At 46.9% G+C, this 17,067-nt stretch overlaps 1 protein-coding gene across 2 annotated transcripts in view; it reads right to left on the bottom strand.

Annotated features, from left to right (window-relative positions):
• The window catches only part of kif1aa (kinesin family member 1Aa), a 511,950-nt gene that overhangs the window by 35,724 nt on the left and 459,159 nt on the right, over positions 1–17,067 (bottom strand). For both annotated transcript variants that reach the window (XM_070882200.1, XM_070882201.1), the window contains exons 36-37: positions 4,448–4,562; positions 2,611–2,744 (exon numbers count right to left, since the gene is read on the bottom strand). In XM_070882200.1, coding sequence (XP_070738301.1) covers positions 2,611–2,744; positions 4,448–4,562 — 249 coding nt within the window. The remainder of the gene's footprint in view (positions 1–2,610; positions 2,745–4,447; positions 4,563–17,067) is intronic.

Genomic DNA, 17,067 nt, shown 5'->3' with positions numbered 1-17,067 from the left:
AGGAGACAAGCATTCCTTACTTGGAAGAAATTGGTTGGGATCACTGAAGCTGGACTGGAGTGAGATTTTTCGAGTTGAAACGAGATTTGCATCGAAGGATGATGTCATCAAGAAGTATCCGAAGGTGTTCTGTGAAACAGGCAGTCCGATCCAAGTCTTCAAGGCGCGTGTCAGGGTACAGAAGGACCCTAGACCAGTTTACTGCAAGCCATGTCCCATACCATATGCACTCAAGGAGAAAGTTGAGCAAGAACTCAAAAGACTAGAGACTGAGAATATTATAGATCTATGTAATTGGGCTACACCCATTGTTGTTGTACCTAAGTCCGATGATAAGGTAAGATTGTGCAGTGATTATAAAGTAACTGTAAACCAGGTTTTAAAGGGTAATCTCCCCAATACATTACCAAATGTAGAAGATTTGTTCACAATACTGACAGGTGCTCAGATATTCTCAAAGTTGGATCTTATGAATGCCTACTTACAACTTGAATTAGATGAGGAGTCCAAGTCAAGCTTGACTATAAATACTCATCTAGGCCTATATCAAATTAATAGGCTACCATTCAGTCTTCCGTACCCTGCCATATTCCAGATTTTGTAAGATATTGAAGGAGTAGTATGTTATTTAGATGACATACTAATTTCAGCACCAAACAGGCAAATTCATAATTACATATTGAATGAAGTCCTCAACCGGCTAAAGAAGCACAGAGGACAAGTGTCTGCTCGCAAGTGTGAGTTATTTCAAAACTCCGTGGAGTACTTAGGATACAGAGTAGACAAAGATGGTTTACATCCAACCAAGGGAAAGCTGGATGCAATCAGAAATGCACCCACTCCCAAGAATGTCACTGAACTTTGATAATTTTTGGGTCTTTTGAACTATTATGGGAAGTTCCTACCAAATTTGGCTACAGTGTTACATCCACTGAATGAACTATTGAAAAAACAAGTCCAAGAAAAAGTCAGAATTTAAGTCTGAGTCCGAGTCAGACAGACAAACAGTCTGAAGTTGCAGAGAGTTCAAATTTAAATCAAGGGCATCCCTTGGAGAAAAACTTTCCTCAGGATCAGCCTCGAATGAGTATAAATTCAACACCATGTTTGGAAGGTTCTGTTCGAGAGCGAAGTATCCTCTTCGAAACAGAAAACAAGTAGTTAAGCTTGATTTATATATACGGCAAGATAAGTCCATACCTTTTGTTATGTATAACCATGCAAGTTATGTATGATGATTATTTGTTATAATTACTTCTTCATTAAGGAGGGAGAAGTGTAATATATATGGCTCCACCCAGTGGACTACTGTAGCATTGCAGAAAATGCTTTTTCGAACATTAAAGAGGGAACAAGTCAAGTGACTGGCTTCCTGAAGTTATCAGCCATCTTAGAGCCTGTGTGTGTTTGTGAGGTCATACCGAAAACATAACAGTGTTGAGTGACCTTCTGAACCACTGCAGTCTGTGTAGTGAAGGTACTCCCACAGTGCTGACTTTGTTGTAGCGGTTTGTTACAACTGAGTGGCTTGCTAGGCTATTTCAGAGGGCAGTTAAGAGTCAACCAAATTGCTGTGGGTCTGGAGCTACATATAGGCCAGACCGGGTAAGGGTGGCAGATTTCCTTCCCAATATGACACTACTGAACCAGATGGGTTTTTACGACAATCCGATAGTTTCATGGCCACCATTATTGAGACTATAGTTTTTTTTAAAATTCTAGATTTATTTAAGGAACTGAATTTAAATTCCCGAGCTGTTGTGGTGGGATTTGAACTCACATCTCTAGATCATTAGTCCAGGCCTCTGGATTACTAGCCGGTAACATTACCACTATGCTAAAAAAAAGGAGGGTAACTCGATACTTCATCCTTCTATGTCCCCAAGGAAGAATCCACGTCCTCAGTCAGAGAAATAACAGACAGTGTTCTCGGTACTGCAGACTCAAATGATGGGCAGCTTTGGGCCTCTTTTACAATAAGGCTCCCATATGGTGACTTACCATTCATCAGTCTAAGTGGCTGGGTAGGCCAAATTTCAAAGGGCATCTAGCTCAGATGTCATCATCAGTTTCAATCTGTTACCAGCCACAGCAGATACAATGTGAGCAACGGCAGTCTGTTCCTTGAGCAACTATTGCACTGAGCACTTATGTCGCTCCCAGGAGAGCTTGCAAAGTCCACCACAGCTGCATCCTCTTTGGAGCCAGACAGTATAAACTAGACACCGACAGCCTAGTTTTAAGATAGGCTCCCATTTTATTTCCTACTTCTGCGTTTCATAATGTGGAGATGTTACTGTTGAGGTTTTCGACGAGTTTACTAAAGGAGCAAGGTAACATTAGAGCCCCTCACCCCAGCCCATCCTTCCCAGATTCTGCTCCGCCCTATTCCACCCCCTTCCTGCTTCCTTTTCAGTTTTGGACTTAGTAAGCGTGGTGATCTTAAGGTCAAACCCAAGGCAGCCGCCATTACTTGAACATTGACCCCACGTTGTGAGGCTAGCCCTTTTCCTGCTACACAGTTGAGTAATCGTGATCTGCATTTCACTCGGAGAGAGTGAGGGACTCCCGAGAGCAGCTGTAGACCATCGGCAGCAGGAAACTTCCTACCTCTCCGAAGGTTTGAGGGTTCCACTGCCAAAGAGGTTGCGGATGGAGCGGGAGGCCGGCAGCCTGGCATCCCGTGTGTAGAATACCATGCAGAAGTCTTTGGTAACGACTGCGGGCTGCGTGCAGTTCTCCATCTGCAAAAAAATAAATCAAGAGATTTACAAATAATCCAACAATGTTGATTAACAATGACGTGTGTCTCTTACTTCTTGAGGGAAAGTTTGGGAGAGGAGGAGGGAGGGAGTGAGAGGGGGAAGGGGAGACTGAGGGAAGGGGAGATGGAGGATGTGAGAGAGAGAATGCGAGCTCGGGGGCCAGAAGAGGCGAGGGCACAGGGGCAGCACGGGCCAGCCCACACTGCAGGATGTGTGCGCACTCGGTCCGTGCAGCAGAGCTGGTCTCCAGATGTCTGGGTTAACCCTTGCCACTGGACCAAGACCGAGCTCTGTCAAGCCCGTGTGGTGGCTGATGTACAACGGCTACCCCACGTTAAAAAAATCCACACACAGGCATCTTCCACCCTTCAACGCGTAGTTCGGGACCTGGAATATCAAGCCATTCATTAAAGCACCTGTGAACTCATCCCTTTTTGGCGTGGAAGCAAGTCATCCTCGATACGAGGGACTGCCTATGATGATGTGTCTCTTACAAACCTGAGAGTTTTATTTAAAAGGAAACACTGCCTTGTTTTAAAAGGAATTATTTGTTGCTTGCCAGAAGTGCAGGTTGAATTTCTCGTTGACATACAGCCACACTGGAAAAATCTTCTCCTTCTTCTTAGGCAGTCCCCCGTAGTCGAGGATGGCTTGCTTCCACACTAAAATGAGTTCTAAGGTGACTGATGCCAGGTCCCAAACTTCATTTTAAAGGGTAGAAGATGCCTGCGCATGATTTTTTTATTTTACGTGGGGTGGCCGTTGCACACCAGCCGCCACACGGGCTTGACAGAGCTAGGTCTTGGTCCAATAGCAAGGGGATCCAAGACAATTAGAGACCAGGCTCTGCTGAATGGGCCCAGCACACACGCACATACACATTCCTACTGACCACCTCCCTCCCTCCAGTCCTCTCTCCCTGGATTTCAGAAGATGCTGTGTAGGTGAGCGCATTAATCTTGGTATAGTTTGCAAATTTGTCCACAGAATAATACCCCAAAACTAGAAATCTCACCCATGGGAAAGCCGCAGGATAGATAGATGGTGAGGGGAATGAAGAAATGTCACGCTAGTGCAGCAGAGGGGCTCATGAGATACACTGCTGAGAGTGTAGAGGGAGCTTTACTCTGTATCTAACCTGTGCTGTACCTGCCCTGGGAGTGTTTGATGGGACAGTGTAGAGCGAGCTTTACTCTGTATCTAACCCGTGCTGTACATGCCCTGGGAGTGTTTGATGGGACAGTGTAGAGGGAGCTTTACTCTGTATCTAACCCGTGCTGTACCTGCCCTGGGTGTGTTTGATGGGACAGTGTAGAAGGAGCTTTACTCTGTATCTAACCCGTGCTGTACCTGTCCTGGGAGTGTTTGATGGGACAGTGTAGAGGGAGCTTTACTTTGTATCTAACCCGAGCTGTACCTCCCCTGGGAGTGTTTGATGGGACAATGTGGAGGAAGCTTTACTCTGTATCTAACTCATGCTGTAGCAGATCTGGGGGTGTTTGATGAGACATTATGTAGGGTTTTTCACTCTGAATCTGGGAGTTCTTGATGCTGAGACTGGGCACCTGAAATACAAACTTTTCAATTCCCAAGGACTAACATCCCTCCCCTTGATGAGCACAACATTCACAGCACAGGAAGAAGGGCCCGAGACCCTCTGTTTGGCTGAAGCCAGCTCCTACCTCCAAATACGCAGACAATGTCATGTAGATCTTCTCTCCGTATGGGGTCACTCTGTTCAGCAGCAGGGAGTTGTGCATGGAGCTATCCCAGCCTGCCTCAAATCGGTAAAAGGTTCTGCAAAAAGGGCACTATCCAGTCAGCTCACATAATTTCTCAAACACAGTTTAGCTATTTTGTTTCTGCTTTCTTCCACAAATAACGGGAGCCACTGGGAGAGATAATAAGACACAAACTCAACAATAGTTCAGGACAGCCACTTACCTTTCAGGGCTCTGTTCACTTTGCCTCCTGTCTGATCCATCACACAAATGAGTGGCGGGTCCTTGCACCTGACCGTGTGCGGCCAGTGAGGTGATTCAGTCCACCTCCGTTTTCTCAACTATTGATGGTGTTGACACCTTGGCAGGCATGGTAGGGCGGGCCCTGGCATCCCATCCAATGAGCCATTCTGCATGTGCCAACTTACGACAGCGATTGTTGGCTGATTATTCAACCGCAGGGACCCTCAGAGCCAAGCCTGATCCTGCCTTCAGTTAATTGGCCGCACCGGTGCTCTCTAACAAGCAAGGCATCATTCAATAGAGATTGGGGCGGGGCGGTGACATTGGTCTTCACCATTGGCCGATTTACACTGTGCCCAACTTTCTTTTCGATTGGCAACTGAATGAACTGATGGGGCATGGTGTAAAACGGGCTGCCGATTGGCTATGAGCCTGTTTCGCACTAATGCCGGACACTAACTGTACCCCAAGAGGTGAGAACAAGGGTCAAATTTATCCAGCTTAATCGAGGGCACTGAGGCCAACTGTAGTGCTATATAACTACCGCCTTGGCTAAGATAAGCTAACTCCAGGAGTCAAATGTTGGTCTTTCAAGGTTTATATGACTCAGGTACTCACTCCCTTAATCACCTGCAGCTTTAGCACAACCAGTGTCAGCTGTTACCCCTCCTACAGGATGGAATTCTCGGGATTTACTGAAATATGCTCGGCCGAAATAACTGGCAAAACTTACATGGAGCTGGCAGCTCACCGCGGGCATTCCCGTTTCCCAAATCTCGACAAATCCACGTCTGATGGACTGGAGAAGCAAACTGGTCTTTCACATTGATTGGTACGTACACAAAAGGCCCTTACATAAGGTATCAATCAGCCAAAGAGAATCTCAGTCTCAACAGGGATTCACTGTAAACATGAAAATAATGGCAATAAAGTAGGGAAAGAGCAGCTGCTGATGGTGTGGGTAGGCTTTATTGGAACACGTACAGTGCTGTGTAAAGACTGCTCACCTAAAAAATAATATGATAGCCATATGTTGGTGTGATAAGGATGGTCGAGGGGGAGGGAGATCTGGGCAGGGAGATCAGTGGTTAGGGGGAGGGAGATTGGGGGTCAGAGATTGAGGGGAAGGCAGATCGGGGAAGAGAGATTTGTGGTTAGAAGGTAGGGAGGTCGGTAGTTGGGGGAGAGGGAGATTGGGAGTCAGGGAGGGAGATTAGGGGTCGGGGGATCACGATTGGTGGTCCTGGAGATCTGGATTGGGGTTGGGACATTGAAGGTCGGAGCCAGTGCCTGGAGGTCGGAGGTCGCAGATCTTGGGTCCGGCAGTGGCAGCATTTGTGAAGGTGACTGTGCTAAGCACCTTAAGCTAGTTCTTTATGTAGGTGATCTTTAGGGTGGGTTTCCCTGACTGCAGCCAATAATGGCACTGGCTGCCTTGGAGCGGGCACCTGAACTAGGCGTTCGGCTCCTTATTTGAATATGCAAATGGACGACCGCTTGCTTTAGGTGTGGAAAATGTTTCTTGTTTCTCCTTTCCCAATATGGCAGGTGGCGCACCATGTTGAGGCCTTTGGAGGCCGCGTCGCGCCTGAAAAATGTGTGCTATGAGATCTAATTTAGCCCCCAAGGTGTTACCTGAGAGATCGTGTGAAAACGGAACGATGGAATGATAACTGAGATGATGTTATAACACAGAGTTATGTGATAATTTAAAGATGGTGTGATAACTCTGAGATGGTGGTAACTCTGGGCGATGGTGGTAACGCTGGGATGGCGGTAACTCTGGGAGATAGCGGTAACTCTGGCCGATGGTGCGGTAACTCTGGGATGGCGGTAACTCTGGGAGATGGCGGTAACTCTGGCCAATGGTGCGGTAACTCTGGGATGGTGGTAACTCTGGGATGGTGATAACTCTGGGAGATGGCGGTAACTCTGGGAGATAGCGGTAACTCTGGGAGATGGTGTGGTAACTCTGAGATGGTGGTAATTCTGGGATGGTGGTAACTCTGGGCGATGGTGTGGAAACTCTGGGCGATGGTGTGGTAACTCTGGGCGATGGTGTGGTAACTCTGGGATGGTGGTAACTCTGGGATGGTGGTAACTCTGGGATGGTGTGGTAACTCTGGGATGATGGTAACTCTGGGCAATGGTGTGGTAACTCTGGGATGGTGTGGTAACTCTGGGATAGTGTGGTAACTCAGGGAGATGGCGGTAACTATTGGTGATGGCGGTAAGGTACCTCTGGGAGATGGTGGTAGCTCTGGATGATGGCGGTAACTCTGGGAGATGGCGGTAACTCTGGACGATGGTGTGGAGAAGGATGTTAATTGAGAGATATGCAATAACTGTGAAAGATTGTGTAATAGCGCTGAGAGATAGTTTGACAACTGAGATGATGTGTTGACGGATCGATGTGGAAAAACTGAGCCACTGTCCTTTGACCCCTACTGGATGGGGCCGACATTTAGTGCTCAGGCCTTGCCTGAGAGAGACATGCAATCAGGTGACGTAACTCATAAGTCACTAATGTCAGGAAAGTGGGAAAAAAAAACAATGGCCTGGATTTTGGGGTGGGTATGAAGCGCATGCGATAAATCCCAAACTCGCGGCCTGTCAAGATGACAGGCCATCTGCTCCACCATCAAAACCTAATTGCTGGTGCAGAGTTGGGCTATTTGCCCGGCAATTACGGACAGAAATTTTACCGCTGGTGGAAACAGGTGCAGGTTCGTAAGGGGATATGCAAAATGAAAAAAAATGATTTTCTTTTTAATTAAATGGCATCCAGGAACATTAGAAGCTTTAAGGAGAAGCAATCCTAGTGTATATTAAAGCTGCAGGTTTAAAAAAAAATGTTTAAATTTCATAACTTTCTGTACAGTGTTTAGAAGTGGGAATTCAGAGTAATGAACTGGATTCCCACGATAAATGCTAAATCTATATATATTTTAAAGGCTGGAGTAATGAAGTAACATAGCAATTTAAATGAATGAAAGACACTCTGTTTTCTCATTGGAGGACCAAGCCCATGTGATCTCAGGTACGCTTCCACACAGGCTGCTTCCCTGAGAGCCGTGGGCCACTACACTGCACTCCGAGTCGCAGTGCAGAGTGGATGTTTACACAGTGGGGTCTCCATCGGGTCGGTGCGTATTATTTTTGCAGGTTGGAGTATACTCCGGAGATACGCCGCCGACTGCAATTTGTGGCTCATCGGCTCACTTCTGTAAACTCAAAGGGGGAGAAATTCAGTCGTGCCTCTGTTGGGGCGGTGTCTTGGGCAGAGCGGTAAATTTTGCGCGGCAAATGGATTACGTCTGCCACCTCAAAATTCATCAGCTGGGCCCGGAGTTTGGAGCGGAGCGCTAAGGGACACATTGCACACTTCTCTTAGGGCGCTAGGCCGGCTGAGCAAGGGAAAATCCCGAGCTGAACAGCCGGCCTCGGAGCTCCATAAGAGAGGGCTTGGGGGGGGCGGGGGGGAAACTGAAAAAAACCACCAAAAACATTCCCAGTAAATAACTCATGCCAGCACAACACAAGTTGCGAAAAAAAAACAATCACAATTGCCTGAGGTGGACATTACTTACCTCACTGCGGCCGCTACAGTTCGGACCGTCAGCTCACACAGCAGGGGTCGCTCTATGGAGCGCTACAGATTTGGCGGCAGCCAAAAATCGTGCCGGTGCTGCAACCAGGGGCGTTGCACACCGGCTCGCCACTTCTGGCCGCTAAAGCTCCGCGCCCCCTTGAAACCAGCACTGAATGTCCCGGCGGGGCACTGGAAGCTGGCCGCCTGCCCGGAAGTGTTTATTAAGTGCTTACTGCCGCCATTGCTGCCCCTCTGGGGCGCTAACAGGAGCGGCAGAAGACCAAAAATGCATCCCAAACTATCTAGCGCAAGATAACAAACTTAAGCCCCTAAAACATTGGCTGCACCATAAGAAAAATTTCCCAGGGGCCCTAGTGCCCATCATTATAAGAGTACAATTCCATCACTCCCACAACCATGGTACTCAACTCCGTTATTTGTAGAGAAAGCAAGAAACAATTAGACAGTTACAACATAAAAACATTTTTTAGACAATATAAATATAACTTTCTTCTGAATTAATTTCAATGCTGGAGTTTTATAAAGTAATTTGTCACTTGACAAATTCTCAGTGAAAGACATGGAATGCCAACCACCAAGGAAGGACACAACACTATACACCAAGGACACAACACTTGAAGAACAGGTCATGTGACAAAACACAACACAACTCATCATCAACAGAAGACGACAGCATGTGAAGAACACAATACAACGCATGAAGAACAGACTATAACATGAAGAACAGAATACATGAGAAATAAATGCAGAGTATAGTATAGGAAGAAGGCACAAAATATGAACATAAAGCGCAAAGCACGCAAGACAAGTAGATTGCAAGAGAAACGTTACTCAGCGAGGGACAAAGACACAAAGACAGCAATACACTGAGGGTTCACTCCAGTTCCATACTTATTACCATCTTTCAGATCAGTAACATGATATTCGGGGTCTTTGTCTTCGTTCTCAGTGGGGGGGTGGGGGGGGGGATTTCTTGTGTTTGGATTGGATTCAGGACAGACGGGCAGTCTTCTTCACACAAACCCTCACTACTGACGCTTGTCCCTCAGAGCACAAGTCTGCTGGGAGGTGAACTATCAGGATTGGGTGTGTAAGTTAATAGGCTGGGTATAGAGGCGGTTTCAATTTACTGCCCAAGGCACAGACTAAGCTTGCATCACTTGAGTCGAGAAAATGAAGGGGTGATCTAATTGAGGTGATTAAAGGAGATATTTGATAGGGTCGACAGAGGGAACTATTTTGTCTGCTGGGGGAGTCTAGAACAAGGGGACATAATCTTAAAATTAGAGCTAGGCCATTCAGGGATGATGTCAGGAAGCACTTCTTCACACAAAGAGTAGTGGAAATCTGGAACTCCCTCCCCCAAAAAGCTGTTGAGGCTGAGGGTCAATTGAAAATGTCAAAACTGAGATCGATAACATTTTTGTTCGCTGAGGATATCAAGGGATATTGAACCAAGATAGGTAAATGGAGTTGAGATACAGATCAGTCATGATCTAATTGAATGGCAGAACAGGCTCGAGGGGCTGAATGGCCTACTCCAGTTCCTATGTTCCTCACTGAGAATCCCTTTTTTTGAGAGGTGGGGAGCCTAGACCACTCATAAAATACAGTAAGTGGCATTTAATGGTGGACAAAGATACTGGGGACATTCCAGGGCTTTGTGGTATATGTAGAGTAGAGATGCTATAATTGCTGACACTCAAAACACCCTCAACACCAGCTCCTCCATCACCGACAGGCTCTTGGAGGTCAGCCGCCCTGCTATGGGGGCACATCAAACGCAGCAGGCAGGAACCCAACGCATTCGACATAAAGGAGCCTCTCATCAAGGAGCGATTGCTGCATGTTTAGTTATCAGGAATTATTCCTGGAAATTAAAACGTAGTAGGGAATGCTGGGAATACACAGCGGGTGGCCCAGCATCTGAAACAGAAGACAAGGCAATGTTTGGGGTAGGACCCTTCAAAGATAAGGCCCCACCTGGAATGTTTAGCCTGTCTTTTCTCTTTCAGATGCTGACTGGCCTGCAGTGTATTTTCAGATCTTACTCCAGATTTCTCATCATTCTTATCGACCTAAAATTTCTCAGGTCCTGATGTGGAAAATGGCAATCTGGTTGAGAATAGGGTATATTCGGGGCTGATAGGTCGGTCGGGTGCACTCGGCCCTAAAACACCTCGCCACGGCAGTGTGCAGCCCCCAGGGGGTCACATACATCAATTTTGTACACGAGGCCGTTCGCTCCCACTCACAATTCTTTTTGTGGTTTAAAATGGGGGGAAATAAATGGGAAAACCCATTGTTTCCTGCTGGGAGAGGGGAAGCTGCTTAACGTGACTCCAGTATCCTGCTCACTGCTGCGACTTGCGATTGTCCTCATAACAGAGGCTCCCCCTACTCCCCATAACATGATATAGGTCTGACTCTTAAATCTAGTTTGAAGAGCTGCATGTAATTTGGGATCTTAAATAGAGCAGCCCATGTGGAACACCGTGCCTCACATCGTTTCCCTCAGTTGCTTTTCATTTCTTCAATCACAGCACTTTGTGCTCACTTTCTTTTCAAGACACTTCAGTTGCCATAATGTTTTTTGCCCCGTTTTCAAACACATTCTCAAAACCTACCTAGTCAATCATGGCTTTGCATCTCTCCTGATATTGAGCTACTTCCTTCACATGCTTAACATCAATAACCCCTCCCAGCTAACATTCTGTGTTACTGACTGTATCTCCACTGGTGTTAATCCAGTTCCCTCACACTGTCAGACTCTGTAACCTTTCCCCAGCACCCTGTGTTACTGACTGTATCTTTACTGATGTTAATCCAGCCCCTCACACGGTCACTCAGTAACCCCTCCCGCAGCGCGATGTTACTGACTGTATTTCTATTGATAATCCAGCTCCCTCACGCTGTCACTCAGTAATCCATCCCCAGCACCCTATGTTACTCACTGTATCGCGACTGATGTTAATCAAGCTCCCTCACACTGTCACTCAGTAACTCACTCTGATTATACTGTCACTGCTCATGATTATACACAAATGCTGAATACTGAAACAGAACAGAGCCAACTGATGTAATGATAATTCTGAGTAACTACTTGCTTTCCAACATGTGCTGTGATAGTGAGCCTCCCCTTCTTTGAGTGATGTAATCAGAGGAATAAGAAGCAGCTGAGATGTGTTTGTAGTAATGAAAGGCAGAGACGAGTGAGGTGGGGAGGTCGGGGTTGGTTGCCAGTTGAGGTTAAGGCCCCGGAGCGCAGAATCCATGCACAAAGCTGTCGTGGACCCCACCACTCAGCCCCAATTGTTCTGTCCGGTCTGCAGGCTGGAGGAAAGGAGGGCTTGCCTTCTCACCCTGTGCCCATATTCAAGCATTCCAGCGGGAGTCAGTTCAGGAAGGAAGGAGCAGGTTGTGCCTTCATACCACTGATGTTGGCTTCTTGACTGAGGGGATTGGCCAGAAACCCAGGGGAAAACCCTCAAACATTGACCAGGAGGGGCGGGGGTGCATTTGCTGAACTGAAAAGCGACATTACAAAGTAGTATTACAAAGACAACAGACCCAACACTATGACGTCTATGAAAAAATGTCATTTTCATCGCCTCTAAATTCTTGTGTTATAACAAATATCATTTTACAAACCCTCTGTAAAGCACGGCTCAGGAATAGCTCCTCCTGTTGCAGCAAGAGTGGTTCCTGGTGCATTTTAACTTAATTGAAATAAAAATAATATTTTGCGACCAAACTGCAGACTTTATGGCTAGTTTCCACAGCCAGTCAGAACCCTAATTTTAGATTGATGCCAAATGGATGCACGTTCTTGATGTAACCATGGTGACAATAGCGGGCCTACACTAAGAGGCAATGGCAAATAAAACTCCAGCATCTCACCCTGAGTATTACTGTATAATAAACCACTTGATGCATTGGTCAGGTAGAGGCAATGGTTTCAGACCAGAAGCAGATAACCATTTACTGACACCCTCTTAGTGATCATATGATTATCACAACACAACATGTAAGTTTAGTGCCTGTGATCACTTAGAATTAAAAGTTGTTTGATTTTTCTGGCCCAGTGAAATCCTGTCAGATTTTGTCTCCGCCATTGTGTTGAGAGGAAGGCTGGCCAGTCCAAGGATTCCTCTGTGGCCGCAGCCTCTGGTGGTACTGGGGCCTCTCAGGGCTGGGCCTGGGGTGAAAGAAAGAGACACAACACCACAACAGGAAGTTCTGTTTCCCAAAATGCAATTCACATCACCCACAATTCTGTAACTGGTTCTTCTCTCTTTGGGGTCCCCTCCCGCTCCATACTGTCCCTGACTGAGATGACAAGCAGGTTCCCTCCCCCAAGACCAAGGTGATTCTGCAGCCAGCCATAAGATGGGTGGGGGAGAAATCTGCTCGACTCTTACTCTGGCTTCCCCTTCCCTTCCCCCACCATGGCAAAACCCAATGCCTATATCTAGAGCACCCCCTCCCCCGACAGTTGCTGGGCTCAGACTGCGAACTCACCACATGACAGCAGATTACCACTTTGTGCCACAGTGAGTTATTGGCACTATGCTCATCAAAAACTGAAGCCCAGCCAATTGATACTCTCGCTAGATACAGCTTTGGTTCTGTGGAATTGCAGACTCATGCTTACTGGCATTAAATGGGGAAATAACGAGAGAATTTTAATAATACAGTGCTCACTCATCTCAGCACCTTTCCGGTACACACAGTGCACTTGCCTGGGGCGGGGCAGGGCTGGACTGGGCCGGTCTGGGCTGGTCACAACTAGCAACCGGTCCCGAGAGAGCGTGTCCATAGTGCTCCAGTGAGGTTCTGCCAAGAGTGTCAGGAATTGGCTGAGTACACCAGCCACCATTCAACAACTCAGGAACATGCATTATGTAACTCCCCATTCAATGCATTCACGGTCTCAATCCCAAGCCCATTAGAAGAGGGAGTGTCTGGGTAAGACGGAGTGTCTCTGGATAAACGAAAAGGACAGAATGCCCTCAAAGATGACGGGGCTGATGTGGAAGATAAGTGGGGAGCGGGAAGGATGGGTACGAAACAAGGGCAAAAAGCAGCCTGTATATTGATGTGCGACACCAGTAGCGAACCCGTTAGCAAGTTCGTCTGAAACTTCTATCCGCCGTTTTAATCCTTTCCGGTTAACGCCATCCTGATTCTGACCCCAAAGGCAACCAGCAACACAAATAAAAGAAGGTAACGAGAAAGGAAAAACAGTCGCGGCCGTGAGCTATTGTCACTGAGCTGGATCGAGGGTGGCTGCTTGGCCTGATATCAGACTGGACTGAACCCAGGCTGCGGTGGGGGTGGAGCGCTGGTGCTAAGCAGATTTGATACAGAGGAGACCAATCTCTTAGGGGGGCGTGGGCAGCACAGGTACTGTCAGCCCACTCCACGGATCAACCAGGACACAGCAATGGAGCTCTGGTCTCCTCTGGACCCTGTTTATTCAAAATATTACATTCGGTGACATGTAAAGAAAGAAGTTAAAATGGCCTGCAAGAAGGGAAGAACTTGCATTTATAGAGCGCCTTTCATGACCTCAGAACATCCCAAAGCGCTTTACAGCCAATGGGGCACTTCTGCAGTGCAAGTGCAAAGAGCACCTTTGTAATGTAGGAGACGTAGCAGCGAATTTCTGCATATCAAGGTCCCACAAACAGCAATCAGATACAAGACCAGATGATCTGTTTTAGGTATTGGTTCAGGGATAAATGTTGGTTGGATTACAGGCAAAAACCTCCCTGCTCTTCTTTGAAATAGTACTATGGGATCTGTTATATTCACCTGAGAAGGCAGACTATGCCTCGGTTTAACGTCTCATCTGAAAGACGGCACCTCCGACAGTGTAGCACTCCCTCAGCACTGTACTTGATTATGCACTCAAATCTCTGGAGTAGAATTTGAATGCACAGCCTTCAGTTGAGTGAGTGTTACACTGAGCCAAAGCTGACACCTTAGTCAAAGGGTCAAAGGTAAAATAACAGCGAACAAATTAACAACAGAATGACTAATTGGATTCATGTGCCTACTCCTGACTATTATTCAGCAGCATAAAAAGAACAGACCACAAACCCCTGTAGGGGTAGCACTGTCCACAGAAGGACTGAGCCCTTATGTCCATTTTCTGTTTTTGATCAGCTTCAAGTGGTATACAATAATTTTGTGCTGCCAAAAATATTAAAAAGGGGGTTTGTGCTGAAAGGTGCATGATATTAATCCTGAGAATGGAATAATTTGCATTTTTTGCACCAACATCAAACACTCCCAGGTCAGGAACAGCATGGATTAAATCTAGGATAAAGTTCCCTCTACACTGTCCCATCAAACGCACCTAGGTTAGGTGCTGCAGAGGTTAGATACCGATTAAGCTCTTTCTACACTGCCCATTATTTGGACAGTGTTACCTCTCCCCTCCCAATATGTTCATCCAGCATCACTTTAACCTTTGACCCTCAGACACCATCCTGACTTCCTGTTGTGATGTTATGAATAGGGCACTTAACAGTGCTCCCAGCCACTTCCATTTTTTTAAAATATGAAAAACAGGTCACTTTGGCTGCTGTCTAAACCATTCCTTTTTGTTCTGAATCAAAGCAACTAACAAGAGTGATGTTAATAAGATTGTTGACAGATCGATGTTTGGGGGGCCTGCAAATCTTTCCAGTTTGGTGCCCTGCAAGATGCCTGAGCTTGGAAAGGCCAACATTTGTATGCAAAGGTCCCGGATACATTCCGCTCCGTCCTTCGACATCTCTTGCAGTGCACAGCTCTCAAATTCACAAGCCAGGCACCCGTCACGACTGGCCCAATATTGGATTGACTGCACTGGTCAAACTCTGAGCATGCCCAATTGTTCAGGCTTGACCATGGCAGACCCCACAGGTATAAAGGTACAGTATTGCTTTTAAGGGCCTGTGTGTGGGCTCATCATAATTAGTCAGTGTCCTGAAAGGTGGTGGAAGCAGATTCAATAATACCTTTCAAGAGGGAATTGGATATATACTTGAAAAGGCAAATATTTGCAGGACTCTGGGTAATAAATGTCAGCCTCCATTCAATTTACACTGCAACCAAACTTAGAAATCTTAAGGAGGGGCTCCAGGTTTTAAGAAAGTTTTCTTGCTCCTTCGAATCCTCATCCTGTCCCATTCCTTAACTAGAATCGTGCCAGGATCTAGGATAGTCCCAGGACACAGACCTCTCCTTGGCTACTATCAAAGCTGCTCTGTACTAGCGGTAAGAAAGCACATTTATGGAGTGCAGATAATTCTCTCTCTCCCCCTTTCTCCAAGTGCTTCCTATTTAGAAACTCTGAGCTTTAAATTCTGGCCGAACTCTTAAGAAACTTCTCAGTCACACATCTTTGGGCTTTCCTCTGCAAACATGTTCCTCACATTCTGTAAAGTTCTTGAATCCACTTCAAGGCAAAAGCTGACCTGGAACAGTAACCAGTATAGCAGGACTGCATTCCACTTCATCATATTGTAATGTAGGCTGGATCATTAGCTGGCTTATAGTTTTGAAGGGAAGACAGGGACAGGGAAGTAAGGAAGTAAGATGGGAGGATGAGAGACAGAGATCGAGAAGAGGGACAAGGAGTAGGAGAGAAAGGGGGAAAAAGAAAGTCAGAGGAAGTGAGGGAGGGGGAGGGGAATGGAGGGAGATGGTGAAGGTCAGGGGAATGAAAGGAAGAGGGAAGGGTAGGGGAGAGGGAAGGAAGCGTGATAGAAGAGCGATAGAAATCTTAAGAAAGCCTTGCGTTTATGTTGCACCCGATCATGTCAACAGGGGAAAAAATGACCTTTTTAACTTTGAATTCTATTATTTGCTAATAATATTTGGGGTAATTCCACGATCCTATGCTCCTGTGGGGGAGTTGGACTTGAAGGAAGGGAGGATTGGAGGTTGAGGCACAATATGGCAGCCCCAATTTCCCAAGCGGCGCTTGCTTCGAGTGCAGCTCCCTGCTAACAACGCGAGATGTGGAGTCCGCCCTTTGGTCTTCTCCCCCAATGCCCAGCCTTTTGATGCAAAGCTCAGCCCAGCTGAACAATGGAACGTTTGAACAACTCATCACTGCTGGCAAGTCCTCAAAACAAGCCGGGCTTTGCAACAATCTCGCCGTGTTTGAGTGTCCCACCTGAAACATTCATCTGCATCACACGGTGTCGGAACTGCTATTTCCAGAGCAGTTGCATGGTTTGTTTCAGAGGGCGGATTCTGCGCTCTCAGCACGGACGCTGTTGCTGGGGTCGGCGATTGTTTGGCCACTACAATTATCGCTCTTCTATCACGCTTCCTTCCCTCTCCCCTACCCTTCCCTCTTCCTTTCATTCCCCTGACCTTCACCATCTCCCTCCATTCCCCTCCCCACTCCCTGCAGGTTCTGACCCTTCTCCCAGGAACCCGAGTCAGCCCTTTAGATTCCAGTCTCCAGGGTTTCCCCAATAATTCCTCAATCAACTGCGCTACAATTATTCTCCCCCGCCTCCTACACTCGTCCAGCCAAGCTCAATGAACAGCGCCTCATCTTTCTCCCGGATACCCTGCAGTAGTTGCGTGGAACAGTGAGCTTGAGACCTCATCTGTCTATCAGTTCCTGGCATTCAGCACCTCATTCTCTTCCATTTTGTAGCTGTTTAAACTCCCCTCTTTTCACCTGCCTGAACTGGCCTGAAGAAATCGAGCAGCC

This window comes from Pristiophorus japonicus, chromosome 6 (genome assembly GCF_044704955.1).
Source record: "Pristiophorus japonicus isolate sPriJap1 chromosome 6, sPriJap1.hap1, whole genome shotgun sequence".
Classification (NCBI taxonomy): Eukaryota; Metazoa; Chordata; class Chondrichthyes; family Pristiophoridae; genus Pristiophorus; species Pristiophorus japonicus.
The sequence above is the reverse complement of the archived record's forward strand: the minus strand, read 5'-3'. Positions and strand labels throughout refer to the sequence as shown.